Here is a 17,236-nt window from a genome sequence, read left to right on the forward strand (position 1 = left end):
TACCCATGCAAATCTTGATTTCTTAAGTAAATGACTCAATAAACATACAGTAGTGTTCAATATAATAGCAGTCCAATGACTGACTAACCAGATTAATCCAGGTTTTTAGTATATTTTTTATTGCTACATGGCAAACAAGGTACCAGTAGGTGCAGTAGATTCTCAGAAAACCAACAAGACCCAGCATTCGTTCTATGCACACTCTTAAGGCTGTGCAATTGGGCAATTAGTTGAAAAGGGTGTGTTCTACTGCACCTGCTGGTACCTTGTTTGCCATGTAGCAATAAAAAAAATATACTAAAAACCTGGATTAATCTGGTTAGTCACATTGGACTGCTATTATATTGAACACTAGTGTACAAAATCCTCTGAAATGCAGTGCATGTAACATTAGCAAAACATGAAGATAATCAAGTAAAGCACAAGGAGCTCAAAGTTATAAAATGAATCAATTACTTTCCACCAGTGCTTAAAGAGTAAAATAACATTAGTATTTCCATATTAATTAAAACCAAATGAAATGTCATTCCTCTGTAGCACACAGATCTTTTCCCTGTCATAAAGCATGATGGCATTGAAACCATATTTGTTATTTTCCTCCTTTTGAGGCAGTGTAGTTATTCAATCCTGGTCCTACTTGACCCTGAATCTGTAAGGTGAGCAAGTATATAACAGTATTTATTTTAAAACCTTGGTGCCAATCAACTGCACTGAAAATCAACACTTTTTTGGATTACGAATAAACAGGATTAAAAAACACCATTTAAATGGAACAGTGCTGGAAGATGCTTCTGGGATGTTAAGTCACACTGATGTTTAATTCAATTCATGCAGCTTATGCTGCCTTTTAACCAGGAGGCGAATTAAGGCAGGATGAAGTCTTTAAACATAACCCAGTTTAATTTAAAGTCAAAGTATACCCCCCTTCCTGTTAAACTATAGTAAATCTCACTCTGCTTCTGCTCACTGTGTGTTTATATGACTTTGCATGCTTTGATTTAGAGAATGTTATGCTGTCCTGATTCCATTTGATTGAAGCTCCATCACTTGTGAAGTTACCACTCTGACATTCCCTCAAAACATGGCCTACTCACCTCCAGACACTCTTGTTAAAATTTAAAAATATGTCACATAAATCTCTCTGCCTTTGACAGATTCCTCCTTTTAAAGTCAATATATAAAATGTGAGGATAGCAGCTGTATTCATCCCTCTAGAATTCAGCCTTTATGGGGGGTTTTTTGGCATCCCTTCCTTTCTGTCAGCACGCTCACCTTTCTGGTACTGCAGCCAGAGCTGCTGCTGGGCCTTCTTGCTTGGGAAGTAGATGCTGCAGCTGAGCTCGGAGCCGTACAGGGCCTCAGACACGTAGTGGCTGCCGTATTGCTGGAGAAAAGCCAGCAGCTCCTCACGTGTGCTCTCTGCTGACAGCGTCTTCAGCACCTTGGAAAAGCCTATCAGGTCAAGAAGGAGAAGGAAGAATAGTGATTTTGTATCCAGAAGGATGGGTTGTGTAAATGACCTTTAGCAAGGTTCTTTGTGGTGTATTTGTATTATATAGCTTGTTTTTCATGTTTGTATATTTTCTAGGTGTTTTACAATGTTGTGATGCTTTGATTTTGATGCCATCCAGTATGAAACGGGTGCTTTTATTTTGAAAGGAAAAAGGTAGAAGGTAAAATGAAGAACGAACTGTAAATAATGAGTGCTTCCTAATCCAAAAGTTGATATAAAGTAACAAAAAGGCTTCTATAGTGCCTGCCTGACAGGGGCACAAGGTTTGTTGGATTTTATATTATTCTGTCATGTATATTAGTGGCTATTTTTGTAATTATCATTATCGTAAAAGTGTTTTACAATTTTATTTGCTAATGCTAATGTTTGCTATTTTCCCATTCACAAGTTGGCGCTATGGTTTAAATAAATCAGTTAAAGAGTCATTCAGCCAGGGATGCTACACGTTTGTTATTAACTTGAGTATTTCCATTTTATGCAACTTTATACTTCTATTCCACATCATTTAGAGGCAAATATTGTACTTTTCATCCCACTAAATTTAGCTGACAGCTTAAGTTACTTTTCAGATCGAGATTTAACATGAAAAACATGATACCTATAAAATGGTTATTATAAATTAAAGCACATAACAGCATATTAAGTAGTGAAAATGAGACCTATGTTGAGCTGCTTACATAAATGCATCAATAATGATATTCCAATAACATATTTGCAATATATAAAACATAACGAGTACTTTTACTTTTGATACCTTAAGTTCAATTTTAATGCTGATACTTTTGTACTTTTACTTAAGTAAAGGAACTGAATACTTTTTCCACCACTGGTTATAAAGTCATCCTTGAATAGAAAGATGAATAGATTGATAATATGCAGAATATACATCAAAGCAGTTCAGGCTGGAAGAAGACATTGATCAAATTCTTTTTTATTTTTGTCTGTGTGGTGCTTTTTTATGTTAAGAAATCACAAGGTTGCATTATTCAGACACTGACCTGTAGATAAGGTGATGGAGCTGAGTTTGACTTTGTATAAATTGCTGCGCACTCTCCACTGCTGGACCATCGGATAGCCCACTGCCTCACTGAATTGGGCATCCCCTAAGAAAGATAGAAAAAAGCATGGGAACACATTTAGACAGCAAACGCAGCAATTTAAAACAAATTACAAAACAAGGATTCATAAAGATCGGCTGAAATTCAAAATAAATTAATACATAAATGAAATCCATCATTTCATTTGAACTGTTTATTGCAGATCTATTGTTATCCATTATTGCCTTAACATCATTTATTATCACAGCCCATATCCCAGCTGCTCCTGGATCAATGGCAGATATATAGTGCAACTTGAACTCCAATTGAATTGCTGACATTAGAAGCGGGAGCAATCTCGCCTTTCTCTGCAATTCAATTACCAAACTTTCACACCAGTTTAGAACTAAAGCCACAAAAGTGAAGAGCAAGCTGGGGGGAAAAAATAAACTGCTTACGGGAACCTTGATCCTGTGTCTCTGGAAAACTTTTTTAACACCTTAGACATTCATGCACGGTGAAAAGTGCAATCTAGGTTCTCTCTCTCTCGCTCTCTCTCTCTCTCTCTCTCTCTCTCTGTGTGTGTGTGTGTGTGTGTGTGTGTGTGCGTGTATCTAATTCTGGTGAAAGCAGAATCCCAAGTAGAAATCTCTGGGGTCAATGTGGAGCAAATGCCAATTTAGCTAATGGAGGGATTAGGGAGCAGAGGTGGAGGTGCAGGTTTCAAGCCAAATGTCTAAGTGACTGTGTTCATCCACAAGATGGGTTGGAACAGTCAAGAAAAGGATAAAAGGATGAAACTGGGAGTTAAGCGTTAGAGTTTACAAGGTCCAAGTACATGTGTGAGTGTGTGGGCATATATCTGCATGACTTTATGTTTACGAAAGCAATGTGAGATGGGATTTGTACGGTGGCTGTCAAGGGCAAACGTGCTACAAAACAAAGAAGACTAAAACATAGAATAAACTTGCTGCAGCTTCAGAAACAATACAAATTCAAAGACACAGAGGAAATTCAAAACAAATACAACAACTAAAGCATGCTGTACTGAAAAAAAAGTGCTGCAAAGTAAGAAAGAAAGCTTAAACAAATACATTAACCAACTCACTGTTACAGAAACTATGCAAGTCAAAAATACACAAACCCTGAAAACAAATGCAACAGAAAATCACAACGGAAGTTCTTCAGGCCTCTAGGGGGAGCGCTTAGCTGAACTGTTTGATCGTCAACGAAAGACAGAGACAAGATGACAAAGTGTGTTTGTTTCAACCTCTTGGCCTGAAAAGGGAAGCCAATGTGATAATGCCATAAACCTGCATTGTTTATAATGGCCAGCAGGGGACGACTCACCTGGTCGCAAAAAAAAAGTATATGAGAAGATGATTTGATTTCTTGAGACTTAAGTCAAGTTTAAGGTCTCAATTGCTGGTTTAAAGTCTTCTTCAATACAGAATAATGCTCATTTTGTAAATTATGATCCTTGGATAAAGCTGTTGCTGTATTTGTTTTGGATTTTGCATGTTGTTTTTGTCTGTTTGTTTTTTGTTTGGACTGTAGGTTAGGCAATTAATGGCGCAATGTTTAATGGCCAGCAGGGGGCGACTCCTCTGGTTGCAAAAATAAGTCAGATTGTATAGAAGTCTATGAGAGGATGACCCAACTTCTCACTTGACTTATTCCCTCAGTAAACATTTTTCAAATGAGTTTATTGCCTCAGTTGCTTTTTTTTTTTTTTTTGCATTTTGCAGTTGTTTTTGTTTTATTTTTGTTTGGCCTTGTCAATCACCATAGGTATGGGGTTTGGGGACCAGCCTATGCATTTTTCAATGATCTTGCATCAAATAAAAAAAAGCATTTCACAAAACCAAGTCAAAAATATTCTCAATAAACACTTCTCTTAGGCCTGGACAAACATGGTGACAGAGACATTACTCAGGTTTTTCACAGACATCATTTGTTTAATATGGTGCTGTGTTTTTCTCCTCTGCAGAGAGTCTTGCTGTCTGGAGTCAGTTCAGAAATCATTCAGCCAGTGACCATGAATGGATCATAGAGAGATAATAGAGCTGCCACCTAAAAATGCAATGAATCAAATCTATTTGTCTGTCACTCTCAACAGTAAAAATGGATGAGAAAAAACCCAGCTATATCCTCAAACTCACACACCCTCACCTGTGAGGAGCTGCAGGTTGGGCAGGGGCTCGGACAACACCCCTCGGCACTGTTCCTCTACCGGTAACGGGATGACCATGAGACCGTCAGCTAGCTGGGGAAAGTCCTTGATGAAGTTGTTGTCACTGAGCAAGAAAGAAAGAAGGAAATATTTGTTTTTAATCACCCATTCCAATAAAAAAATATTCTACATTTATAATAGTTTGAAACAGACAATCACAGAGTACAATACAGAGCCATCAGTGAATAACTTTAAATAAATGAAATCAACAAAAGTCATTATCAAGTAATTTAAAGGAAAAAGTATGTCTTCATTATCCCATACATTTTGAAAATCATCCAAATCCTCCATTTCCACATAATATTTTATATTCTAACAATATTCAAGCTCTAACTAGACTCTTTAACTAAAACAATTCCATCCCTAGCTGGCCCTCCATCCATTTTTCATTTCCTACTTAAATAAATAACTAACTCTGCTTGATCAAAAAAGAAATTCAACTGCTGACACATTTTTCTTCTTTTTCTATCATAAAAAAATAGATATGAACATCTGTTCTGTGGAATTCTTTCCAAGAGACATCAGTTTAGAAATAAGTGGTCTAAAATGGTCTGTCTTAGTGAGCAAAAAGAAGACTGCAGGATTTGATACTGATGCAAATGTATTTACTGCCACAATCCCATAAAATATGTCATTGTAAAAAATCAGTATTTTAAGGAACGAAAGGAGACATGTTATGAAAACACCCACAAGTTTTCACAAAGTCATTATTCAGTAACTCTTTGTTCCAACCCACAGTGTCTACCAAGGATCACATTTTATTCTAAATGTTGTATTTCCTAGTCGGGGGTTCAGCTGCAAATTCTGAACTCCATTGAAACAACTCAACAACAATAAATATCTACAATCTCGCCATGTTCCAGTGCCCCATCCAGCTGCTGGCCTCCTGAATCATTCAGAGACAGGGATTTGGAGATTTCTCTGTTTTTCTCCCTTGCATCTTTCCCTGATAATGTTTTATGAGCTGATATTTCTCCTCTGCTTCACAGAGGTTAGAATGAAGATGCTAGGCTCATCTCATAATTATTGAGAAAAAATTTCAACCCATCAAGGTATAGATGCTTCTCCTTTTCTTCATGCTAATTCGTTCCAATCACGAGTGACAGAATTAAAGACTTCCTTGCTGTCTGTGTAAACATGATTAACATGGGTACGAAGCCAAAACACGTGAGCACGTGTGTGTGTGTTTGTGATGCTTGGCGGACAAATAAAGAAAACTGTTGTGTCCCCCAGTTTGAGGGCAGAACAGAGAGCTGCAGGCAAAGATAAGACAGACCCCCTGGAATCTCTCTCTTTCTCTCTGCTGGAGATGATAAGTACAAGAAAGAATGGTAATGTGAAAGGAAGTGTGAGAAGAAAAACGCACATACTGTCTCTCTATAGGGAGTGGTAACAAAGAACACCCATACATGCACATGGAGCTGATATGTTTGAATGGAAGCTCTACGTTTTGGGCACATTTTCTAGCCTTTTTTCACTCCCCCATCTATTTGCCCCCCTTATGCCCTATCACAGTGGACAAATCACTTGAAAATAAATAGCAGGAGTGCTACAAGTAGGGAGATAGTGTATGTTCCGCTCCATTTTTGTTCATTTTGGTCCGTTTTGATGGACCGTTCTGGTTGAACCAAAGCAGTTGCAGTTCATTTCCTGTCAAAAAGATGAGTTGTCTCGCTGCATTCTAAGAGCATGGCAAGCAGCAGCAACCTATTTCCCATAATCCACTTTTATGGGACCAAGTCTCAGAGCGCAGACCTTGTGCCATAGAGACTCTTCTTGATATCAATTTTTCATCCTGTTCCTCTCTTTCTTTCTCTCTTCCTCTAACCACAAAGCCTGTTAGACGCAATCACAGCCTCGGTGTTACAATGCAGGGGTGGAAGGATTGACTCAAGGGCAGAGGATGAGAGGAGAGAGGGAGAGAAGAGGTGCTGTAAAAAGATTACCGTGGCTTATGCTCACAGAAAACATATTGATTGCTAAATTAAATCAGCCAGCTTCACGCTGAGGCCCAGAGAACCTTTGGAGGCGTGTGGACCAAGATGATATGTAGCTTTATGGATTTTCAAGCCCAGATGTGGACTGTCCTTGACACTCTGCAAGGAGTTGCTTTTCTTTAGCCACATTGCTCACAGCACCCATTCACATTCTCGTGTTGAAAGACATATGGTATAAGAGGGTGATGTATCTCAAAGCGCACTGCAGAATTGCTCAAAAACAAAGCTGACTACTTAGGAGGATACAGAAAGTGTAAAGACTAGTGCCTCGGGTCTTCGCAGTGCCTGAGTGCACATAAAATCTTTAAATGTCCTTAACCTTCTTCGTCTTCTACCCTTGAGGGAAAAACATCTAAGGCAAGTGTAGATTGTTTTGGCACCTGTCGAATCTTTGCACAGGTTAAGTGGTGAGATGGCAAATTCAGAGGAGTCAAAGTGTCAATCCTGAAGATTTCTGTTTGCGTGAGACCACAGTTCCTCTGGACTCTGTTTGTGTGTATATCTAGCAGGAAGGGAGCTTGAAGCATCTATTCTGTTGACAGCTCATTAGAAAAAAAGACTTTTATCACTACACCCCAAACATACCAATGTGGTTAACAAGATGAACCGGTTGTCTTTCAAGAAAGATCACCTAATCCCATAGAAAAATCTGGGTAAGGAGAGAGTTACTGCCTCAAGCGACGGAGTTCAAATATCTTGGGGTTCTTTTTTTTTAAGATATTTTTTTGGCCATTTTTGGGCTTTATTGATAGGACAGAGTGAAGGGGGAGACATGCGGGAAAGGGCTCCGGGTCGGATTCGAACCCGGGCCGCCCGCTTACGAGGACAATGCCTCTATGGTACGCGATCTACCAGGTGTGCCTATGGGAATGCCCTATCTTGGGGTTCTTGGTCACAAGTGAGGGTGAAATGGAGCGTGAGATGGACAGGCGGTTTGGTGCAGCCGTCAGCAGGGATGCAGGGGTTGTACCAGACTGTTGTGGTGAACAAGGAGCTGAGCTGGAATGCAAATCTCTCAATTTACCAGTCCATCTATGCTCCAACCCTTACCCAAGGTCATTAGCTTTGGGTAGCGACTAAAAGAATGAGACTGCGGATACAAGTAATGAAATTAGGTTTCTGCGTAGTGTGGCTGGGCTCAGCCTTAGAGACAGGGTGAGGAGCTCAGACATCCGGAGGGGCCGGTTGAGGTGGTTCGGGCAACTGATCAAGATGCCTCCTGGGTGCATCCCGTTAGAGTTGTTCCAGGCACGTCCAACTGGTAAAAGGTCCAGAGGAAGACCCAGAACATGCTGAAGAGATTATATATCTCGCCTGGCCTGGGAACACCTGGGGCCCCCCAGAAAGAGCTGGAAACCGATACTGGAGAGAGGGACACCTGGAGTACCTTTGCTGCCCTCGCGACTCGGCCCAGGATAAGCAGAAGAAAACGGATGGATGGATGGATGATTTAGCTGGCCATGGCTAAATTATCTCACATGGAGTGACAAATTGGCATTCATAAATAATAAGATCAACTTGACTTCATAATAATATAAAAACAATGCACATATTAATGCATATCTGGGCTACACGGTGGTGTAGTGGTTGGCACTCTTGCCTCACAGCAAGAGGGTCGCTCGGGCTTCCCCCCACAGTCCAAAAACATGCACTTAGGTTTGATTGGTGACTCTAAATTGTCCGTAGGAGTGAATGAGAGCGTGTCTCTATGTGTCAGCCCTGCCATAATCTGGCGACCTGACCTGTGTCCCCCATCTCTTGCCCAATGTCAGCTGGGGTCGGCTCCAGCCCCCTGTGACCCGAGTGCGGATAAGCAGTTGAGGATAATGAATGAAAGAATGAATAATGCATTTCTACAAAATATGCTGTCTTATACACTTTGCAGCGATATAACATGGGTTATGCATGCTCACATTTTTTCTCATGCTTCTATCACTTTTTTATTTAAAAACAAAATCTGTTTTTTCTCTCATAAGCAGCTCAGGCGAAAGCTGTGTGTTCATAATAGTGGTTGAAATGCATCAACAGTAAATAAACTTTATTACGCACTCTATTTGCCAAATTTAAGACACTTAAAAAGACCTACTCCTGGTTTAATATATGCTCTTTTCAGGTTTTACACACAGTCACTTACACATTCTTACCGCACTAAACAACTTCCCATGTACCAGCCTACATGTGAGTCTGGACTTGCTGTGTCAATGCCAGCAAACTTGTGTATTTACTCATGTATCATTCAGTACCCATGTGTGCTCATTAGGGGAAGTGGACACTGGGCTCCCTCCTGGCCAAACAGGCCTCCAATCTAACTTGAGTCTACAAGTTGTGGACTCTTCCCATTTGAATGAGAATCCCCAAAAACACAAGATTCTGGTTGGATATAAATATCTGAGACCAGTTAATGCACATACATTTAAGCTGCAACTCTCGTATTTCTCCTCTTTGTCGACTTTCTCTCTGAGTCGCTCCCTTCCCTCTGTGTATACTATTTCAATTCAAACACAGTAAAGATACATCTGATTATGAAAACACACTGAGGCTCATGTCTCACATGCAAATCGGTTTTTTTTTTCATCTTCCTTTTTTCTTTTCACAGCCAGTCGTCAATGTCAGTATTCCTCCCTAGATAGAGTGTTACAATTGTTCGCTGTTTGTTGAGCCTCATCCCCAGTGGTAACCCTTTCTTGTTTGCTCTCTGCATCCCTTATTTCTTCAATCTCTTATTCACTCTCCCCGCTCCACCTGCTCTCTCCTCCCAAATCACAGGCATTCTGGTGATAGGCGCAGATAAGAGCTATCTACAAGTCCATTTAGAAAAATGTTTTGTGCCTCTCTCCGTGTGTGTTTCAGCGAGCGTCTGTCTATCCGAGTTTATAATGGCCATGAGGGCTATCTACAAGTCGCCTAATTTCAAATCCCCGTGTCTGTGTTTGTTTGTGCTCCCGCATAGGTTTGAGTGAGTATATCTATCCGAGTTTGTGACTGTGTAACTGATATTGAGTGGTACTTATCTCAACATTGTCTGAGGTAATTGGCTCTTGTGCTGTTCCGTCCATGTAGAAACCTCATTCTCACATCACAGCACTGAACGGACACTTTAAACCGTACTCACTACATTGGACGACATCTCAGTTCATTATCTACAACCTCAAGACTCATCTACACAACATCGGCTGCTGCTGCTGCTTTTCATTGTGGCTTCTATTGGAAAACACATCCATCAATGAGCTCATTCACTTTTTCTCTCACATTTCCCTTCACGCTGTTTAAAAATTATGACTCATCGACCAAAAACAAGGCTGCACACCTACCAGGAACCAAAAATACCAATAATAAACATGTGAGCTTTTGGCTAAACACACTGGAAAGCTGACATTACAGCAGAGTATAGACCCTTCAGAGGGAACATTGTACAGACTCACTATAAGCTTCCTCTGCAGGTTTGAAATGGCACACTCTGGCATTCAGATATCCCATTTTAGAAACAATTGTGGGGCAGCCAACCCACCAGTTCAGAAAATGAATTCTACGTGCATCCATAGTTTCTAGATGCGACTGTACCTCTTGGCTTCGAACAGCTCTCCGAACAATGAGGAACTGTTTCAGCAAACTGTAAGCCACGCAGGATGCTCCTTTCCACTAATTTAGAAGCTGCCTTTGTGGACTGATGCAAGCACTAACAAAGACTCCCTAATTCCTGGAGGAAATGAGTATTGAATATACATACAAATAGCTTGGAGCCAAGCTTACTAAGGCTATATTCTGATTATCAGAGTTGCTGTTCTGGCTCAGCTGTTAATTGAGCATGCGTAACCTTTTCAGGTGGAACGAGAAAGTAGCTCTTCAGAAAGTAAAAGATAGTTAGAGAAGACAGGATGATATTTAATGTTGAAGTTTGTCTTCAGTTCCAAATAAAAACTGAATTTGTGTGTAATGCCTCATGAAATATGCTCTTAAAGGGACAGTTCCACCCCTTAAGCTATTTATCATTCTAGATTGATTTGAGTTGCTGAGTGCTGGAGGCATATAGGGTGTGAAGATGTCTGGCTTGTCTTGATAACAGTGGAATTAGCACTTGGGTTGTGGTGATCAAAATGTAAAAAACAAACAAAAAACATTTTTTATAACAGTAATGTCTCTTTTCAGAAATCCTGACCATAGAAAGTAGTTCCTATGAGCACTTTCATAGGAACTATTTTACCTGTCATGAACGGCAACCATATCACTGCAGATTTAAAGGATGAGAGGCTTGTGACAACGCAAATTGTGAACCTTAATGGCTTCCCTCTTGGCCAAGCTGTAACGCTAGCTAGCTCAAGTCAGCAAGCAATATCAAACTATTCCTTTTGCATACGGCTGGTCGATATATCAATATAAAAAATATATCGATATATTTTTAAATGTGATATGGAATTAGACCATATCGCATATATCAATATAGTTCATATTTAGTTATTTTGTAATGTTTGTTATTCTTTTCTAATATAAATATATTTATTTCAGAAAAATATTGGCCCATTTTATTTCATAGGCTATTTTTATTTAAGATATTTTTTTTATTTAAATGTGCACTTTATAGAGCTTTGATTTTTTTTTAAAAAGGTACTCCTGTTATTATACAGTATTTATGTTCACTTAAATAAACGGTTTCAATAAAACTACTTATGACATGTCACATTTTGCTTTGAATTTGACTGAACAGTTGCTCTCACTCTCAAAATATCGGGATATATATTGTATATTGATATCCAACCTAAATATATCGGTATATGACTTTTGGTCCATATCGCCCAGCCCTTCTTTTGCATGGTGATATGGTTGGCAGATTTAGTTTATTCATTCATTCATTCGTTATCCTTAACCGCTTATCCGCACTCGGATCGCGGGGTACAGACTAGGTCAGGTCGCCAGACTATCGCAGGGCTGACACATGAAGACAGACAATCACACTCTCATTCACAATTTCGAGTCACCAATTAAACCTAAGTGCACGTTTTTGGACTGTGGAAGGAAGTGTAGCTCAGGTGTAATTTGGGAGAAAGAAAATAAAAATTCTAGAAAAGGAATTGCTGTTGAGTTTTTAAAACATATTTCTTGCCACTTTGGGCACAAGCATAGTGGCAACTCGGTCCATTATATTTTAGAGAAGACAGACATCCCTCCAACACTCAGACCTTACTCACTCACTTGAATTCCCAACAGCACACCAAAACAAACTAGATTGATAAATAGCACTGCAGTTACGAAGAAAACTGTCACTTTAAGCTATGTTGCAATAAGTCCCCATAAAGATATTTCTCAGCAATGGACACTGTTAGTACTCAAAGTCGCTTAAATTCCTGTTATGTTAAGCGACTTTGAGTACCTTTAAAAGTGCTATAAAAATTGAATGTATTATTATTATTATTATTATTAGTAAAATCTTCTCACAAATGACTGAAAATATGACAAAAAACAACTTTTGCATCTTGAGCAGAAACTCTACAGAAAAATAAATAAAGTCATGCAATGCCAAAGACATTTTTTATGTTTGAGGTAACAGTTAAGAGTAAAGTTGACATTAGGGTTAGATTTCAGCAACCAGACTGACAAGATTTTATATAAAAACACTATTGCTTTCCAACAAAACTTTTTTATAGATGTGAGTTGGTAACTGTTTACCAAGGTTGGTGGAGTTGAAGGCCAAATATATTTCCTCATCCAAATTTTAATGTCAGTCTATTACTTTTTAATAGTCATGCTCCATTTACACAATCCTGTCAAATGATCCAGCACTGAACTGCATCCTGCCACACTTTAATGACCACTTACAGAATAACACTGGAGTGCAGAAGTTATGACACCGTGAGCGTGCGTGAAATCAAAGATTCTGCACTTTCTGTAATGAGAAATAAATAACTGAATGGAAGGAGAAAGGAGGAAAGGAACATGATATTCACCACTAGAGGCTGCTCTTTCTCTGTGCCAAAGGAAAGACTAATGGCATCAGGATTAGTCCAGGAACATCAGTGTTTCTGTGTGTTTATGTCAATGCACTTTATGTGTAGCCTGAAGGGTTCTCTTGTTTTGGCTCTGTTGGACTCGAAGGAACAAAAAAAATGTGTTTGATTACACAAAATGGTAAAAAAGCAGTTTGTGGGGTAGCCCAGAGAGTAAAGAGAAGGAGTTCAATCATTAACTGTAAGACATGATGCTCCCTCAGTAATTATGCTAAAACAGGTGTGCAAATGATAATGAAACTACGCAGCAGCAACAACAACAACAACAAATGTCAGCTTGTTGGTTGTTTGCGTGACAGAGATGCAGCACACGAAGGGTCAGGCTGGGCACAGAGCTGGAGTTCAGAGGTAAGCCAGAGGCAGGGGAGAGAGTTTCCGGTATGTGTCAGAAAGGAAGTGATTTGCAGTTGCAACTACTTCTCCACTGGGATGCCTGAGGGGAGGAGAAGTCCAACCAGTGGAGGGGTTGAAGAGTCAGGACAGGGCAGAGTGACGGCCAGCTCACCACAGAGAAGGGAGGGACAGTGAAGCAGAAGCTGAGCGCGAGACTGTGGGGTTAATCATGATCTGGAGACATGGGGGTGCTGTGCCCTTGGTTGCCTTATAGGCTAACAACCAGCACTTTGAACTGTGTGTAAGCAACCACTGGGTGCCAGTGCAGTGCAGTCAGCGAAGGGAGTTATGTTGGAGAATTTATGGAGGCTCAAGACAATCAGGGGCTGCAGCATTCTGGGTAAGCTGAAAGGGTGTCAGAGTGGATGCACAAAGACCAAGTGGGAGGAAGAAATGCCTTTGCCGGAAATACAGAGGGAGATCGTGATTGACAAAAGAAACATTTTTCCTGAGCGATGTCAGTGTTGCACGTTCAAAAACTTTTTGTTGGGCAGCATGCCCTTGACCAAATCCTTTCTGCTTTTGTCATGTGACTGGAAGTGGATGAAAACAACTAAACAACATAAGTGTAAAACACTGTGAAATGATCCTGGCAAATGCTGCCTTGCTGATTTGCAAACATAATAAAAAAAGAAAAGAAAAGAGAAAAGCACTCTACAATGCTACATCTACCAAGATGTACAAAACCCTGCTGTTCTAACAAGAATTTGATAGTTGTTGTTTTTTTTTTTTAACCATACCATGGCACAGCTGCAAGTGGATAATACCAGTAATGCTCATGTTGTGTGCATTCATCAGCCGTCCCCTCTCAATCTCCTCCTTCCACATACACTAGAGAGCCGGAAAAACAACCAACAGAAAATGTGACATCCAGCATGACACAGCGTGTTTGTAATTTCCATGGCTGCCATGCTGTTTGGATTCATCCCTAAATGGGATAATTACCCAGCGTTTGAAAGAGAAGCGTGCAACAAAAGGCAGCACAGACAAAAGAAAGAGGCCTTGTTCAAAACAGTTGTCTCTATCACAAAATATACACAATATGCAAAAAAATGGCCAATGCATGGTAAGACTGAAAACAGAGCCCAGAATATTCACTCGAATCCAAAGTTATTGTTATTCAGCATCATGCAAAGGCCAACTGGCTGTGTGGAATACCAGACTGTGTAATAATGTCAAATATCTCAAAATGTCTTTGGATTTTGCCAAAAGTTTATAGTTGGCTGCTATGGTACACCTCAAATGATTCGGTTATTTTAAGGGTTGGTTCAAATAAAAACATGCCACCTCTAGAGGTATCTTCCATTGTAAATAGTTTGTATTTTATTGGCCCGGGTTTTCAGACATTGTCTCTGAGATTTCTGCCCATGATCCAACAATTAAATCTATTTTATCTTTCCAAAAACAATACCCATATTACTTAGGATAGAACAGTCCTCTGTTGTGGATACTTTTGGTGGAAAGAGTACTCCCAGTGAACCGACTATTTAATAAAAAACGGAAGAGGGATAAAACTTCAAATATAAAATATTCACATCCATCATGAAATAAATGTATCTGAATTATACACGATGCCGTATAATCTATAAATTAAAGATTTTATGTGTCCTATCACATTATCAATCAATTCAACTGGCTCTCTTCCTGTCTTCTCTCCCCATTACTTTAAAAATGTTGCCACACTTGCCCTTGAGAACTTGCCCACCAATTTGTTGCACTGCACAATCAAAGATTTATGAGAGCTGGGGTGTGTAGCCGATCCAATTGCATGTAATATGCTTAATAGCTGTAATATCTGTTATTTGAATAAACGCTCGGTGCGAGTGGGGCTTGACAGATGAGTCATAACGAAGATAAAGAACCCGATGTCACCCGGGGCACAGGCCCCAGATGAAGAATTAAAGAGTTATTAGAGGACAGCATCCGAAAACAGGCTAATTCGTAGCGTAATAAAACAATCAGAGATGTTTACCTTGAGACTTGTGTTACAGTCTCTCATTATAGCCGCAGCCACCACAGCTCAGTTGATAAATGATTCCACTGAGGGGAGGAGATCTGGTGACTTTTCATGGCCACTATTGATTAAGCTTGGCAGGGAGATGCTGTCAATAAAAAAGCCTCTGATGGAGAGTACACTGTGGAGTTGGTGTCTGTATAAGAGTGATTGTGTGCATGTTCGTTTGTGTTAATATGTGAGCTTCACTGTAGACAACTGACCAATTCCTTAGAAGCAGGATTAGGGCCACACCATTACATCACCACCAGCAGCAGCAGCCTGAGTTATTGATACAAGGCAGGGTGAATCCATTCTTTATTGTTGTTTAGACCAAATTCCGACCCGACCATCTGAATGCCACAGCAAAAATCTAGACTCATCCATAGAGGTAACATTTTTTCAATCTTCTATTGTTCAATTTGCCAGTTGGCTCGAGCCAACTGTAGCCTCAGTTTTCAGACAGATTGTTTACATTCCCACATCATCAAATACCAACACTTTGTCACGGCCTTCAGCATCTGATATCTATGCACAAGGCCTTTAGCATCTCTATGAGGTGCAGTGGGCTTTAAATCCATCAGCAGCAATATAAGAAGCTCAGAGCAAGTGTTCTGCTCATACCAAGTCAGGTGACATAGTATGAAGAGTGACAATAAGGACCTTAAGCAGCAACAGTTGAAGGGAAGGCTATGGTGTTTTAGAAATGACCTTGGAGCCAACTATCCCAACATCGGGAGAATGACTGGTTTAGGGTACCGACTTCTACGGCAACCTGTTGGGATGTTTTTTGGATGCCGTAGCCATCTTTTCAACCGTCATGCATAAAGTCTCCTCAGCCCCAGGAGGATGGGGTGTCTGGATGAGTCAAACAAACTTGACTTTCACCCAGAAGACTGCTGTTCCAATGTGAAACCAAAAGTCAAAATGTACTTATTTCTATTGACTACTTAAGTTAAGTATGTAAATTTAGTTAAAAAACTAATGTACTTACTTTAACCTGAACATTACAAAGTAGTTTTGTTTGAATTCACAACATTAGCCATGTGTTTAAACTGCAACCGTAGTGGAGTGTCATAGTTTGAGGCAAAGGGGTACCAAGTGTGTCAAAAAGTGACGCCAAGGGCTCCTGACAAAACGTTGGGATTGAGAGTGGATTGAACGAGAGTGGCACCCAGTGTGGTCTTCTGATGCTGGTTAGTTGTGCTCCCAGAGATAGTCTTCAGCATACCTTAGTTGTAACAAGTGGTTCTTAAAGTGACTTGCTAACTTTCTGTCAGCTCGAACGAGTCTGGCCATTCTCTTCTGACCTCTGCCATCAAGAAAGGTTTTTGGCCAAGAGAACTGCTGCTCACTGGATATTTTCTCTTTTTGGAAACACTCTCTGTAAGCCCTAGAAATGGTGGTGCCTAAAAATCCCAGTAGATCAGCCGTTTCTGAAATACTCTGGCAGCAACAACCATGCCATTTTTTAGACCACTCAAATCAGGACAAATCCTTACCAATTCTGATGCTGGTCTGAATGCCAGCATCACAATTGGTTGATCAGGTGTACCAAACAAACAAAGTGAAGTGAATGTTTACTGCAGCGTGTTTCAGACAGAATCTAATTTGTCCACAACAAATTTGGATATAAAATATGCCTCGGTAGCCATAAAGAGACACGTTGAGTGGGATGATGTGAAAACTGTTACAACTGTTTCTTGTTGTACAACATTACATAAGTCATTGTTTTTGTCAGACTCTACCCTTAAGACACTCTCACAGTACACACACACCACTCAACTTCACTTTTATTCTGCTGGGTTGCACATACAATTGAAATACAGCGTGAGTGCGCATGCACATGTTTTTTTGTACCTTGATATCTCTGTTGGCCTGCCTTAGGAAATTGTGGAAATGAACTCTGGTGGCTGAGAGCATTACCATAGAGATGAAGCCTGGTAATGCAGAGTGAGGGGGCATGCAGGCCAGCTAGTTGCAGAACTGATTAGAGCCATTGCTTTTCTCCCCTTTTTTCACTCCACTTGCACTTTCTCACCTTTTCTAAACCCTCCATTTGTGTCCATCC

General features: G+C 40.1%; 1 protein-coding gene across 1 annotated transcript in view; it reads right to left on the minus strand.

Annotated features, from left to right (window-relative positions):
- LOC131992057 (astrotactin-2-like) overlaps window positions 1-17,236 on the minus strand; it is a 344,657-nt gene that overhangs the window by 63,700 nt on the left and 263,721 nt on the right. Inside the window, exons 14-16 of the mRNA XM_059357417.1 lie at window positions 4,723-4,847; window positions 2,512-2,616; window positions 1,273-1,452 (exon numbers count right to left, since the gene is read on the minus strand). Coding sequence (XP_059213400.1) covers window positions 1,273-1,452; window positions 2,512-2,616; window positions 4,723-4,847 — 410 coding nt within the window. The remainder of the gene's footprint in view (window positions 1-1,272; window positions 1,453-2,511; window positions 2,617-4,722; window positions 4,848-17,236) is intronic.

The sequence above is a fragment of the Centropristis striata genome, chromosome 19 (assembly GCF_030273125.1).
Source record: "Centropristis striata isolate RG_2023a ecotype Rhode Island chromosome 19, C.striata_1.0, whole genome shotgun sequence".
NCBI lineage: Eukaryota > Metazoa > Chordata > Actinopteri > Perciformes > Serranidae > Centropristis > Centropristis striata.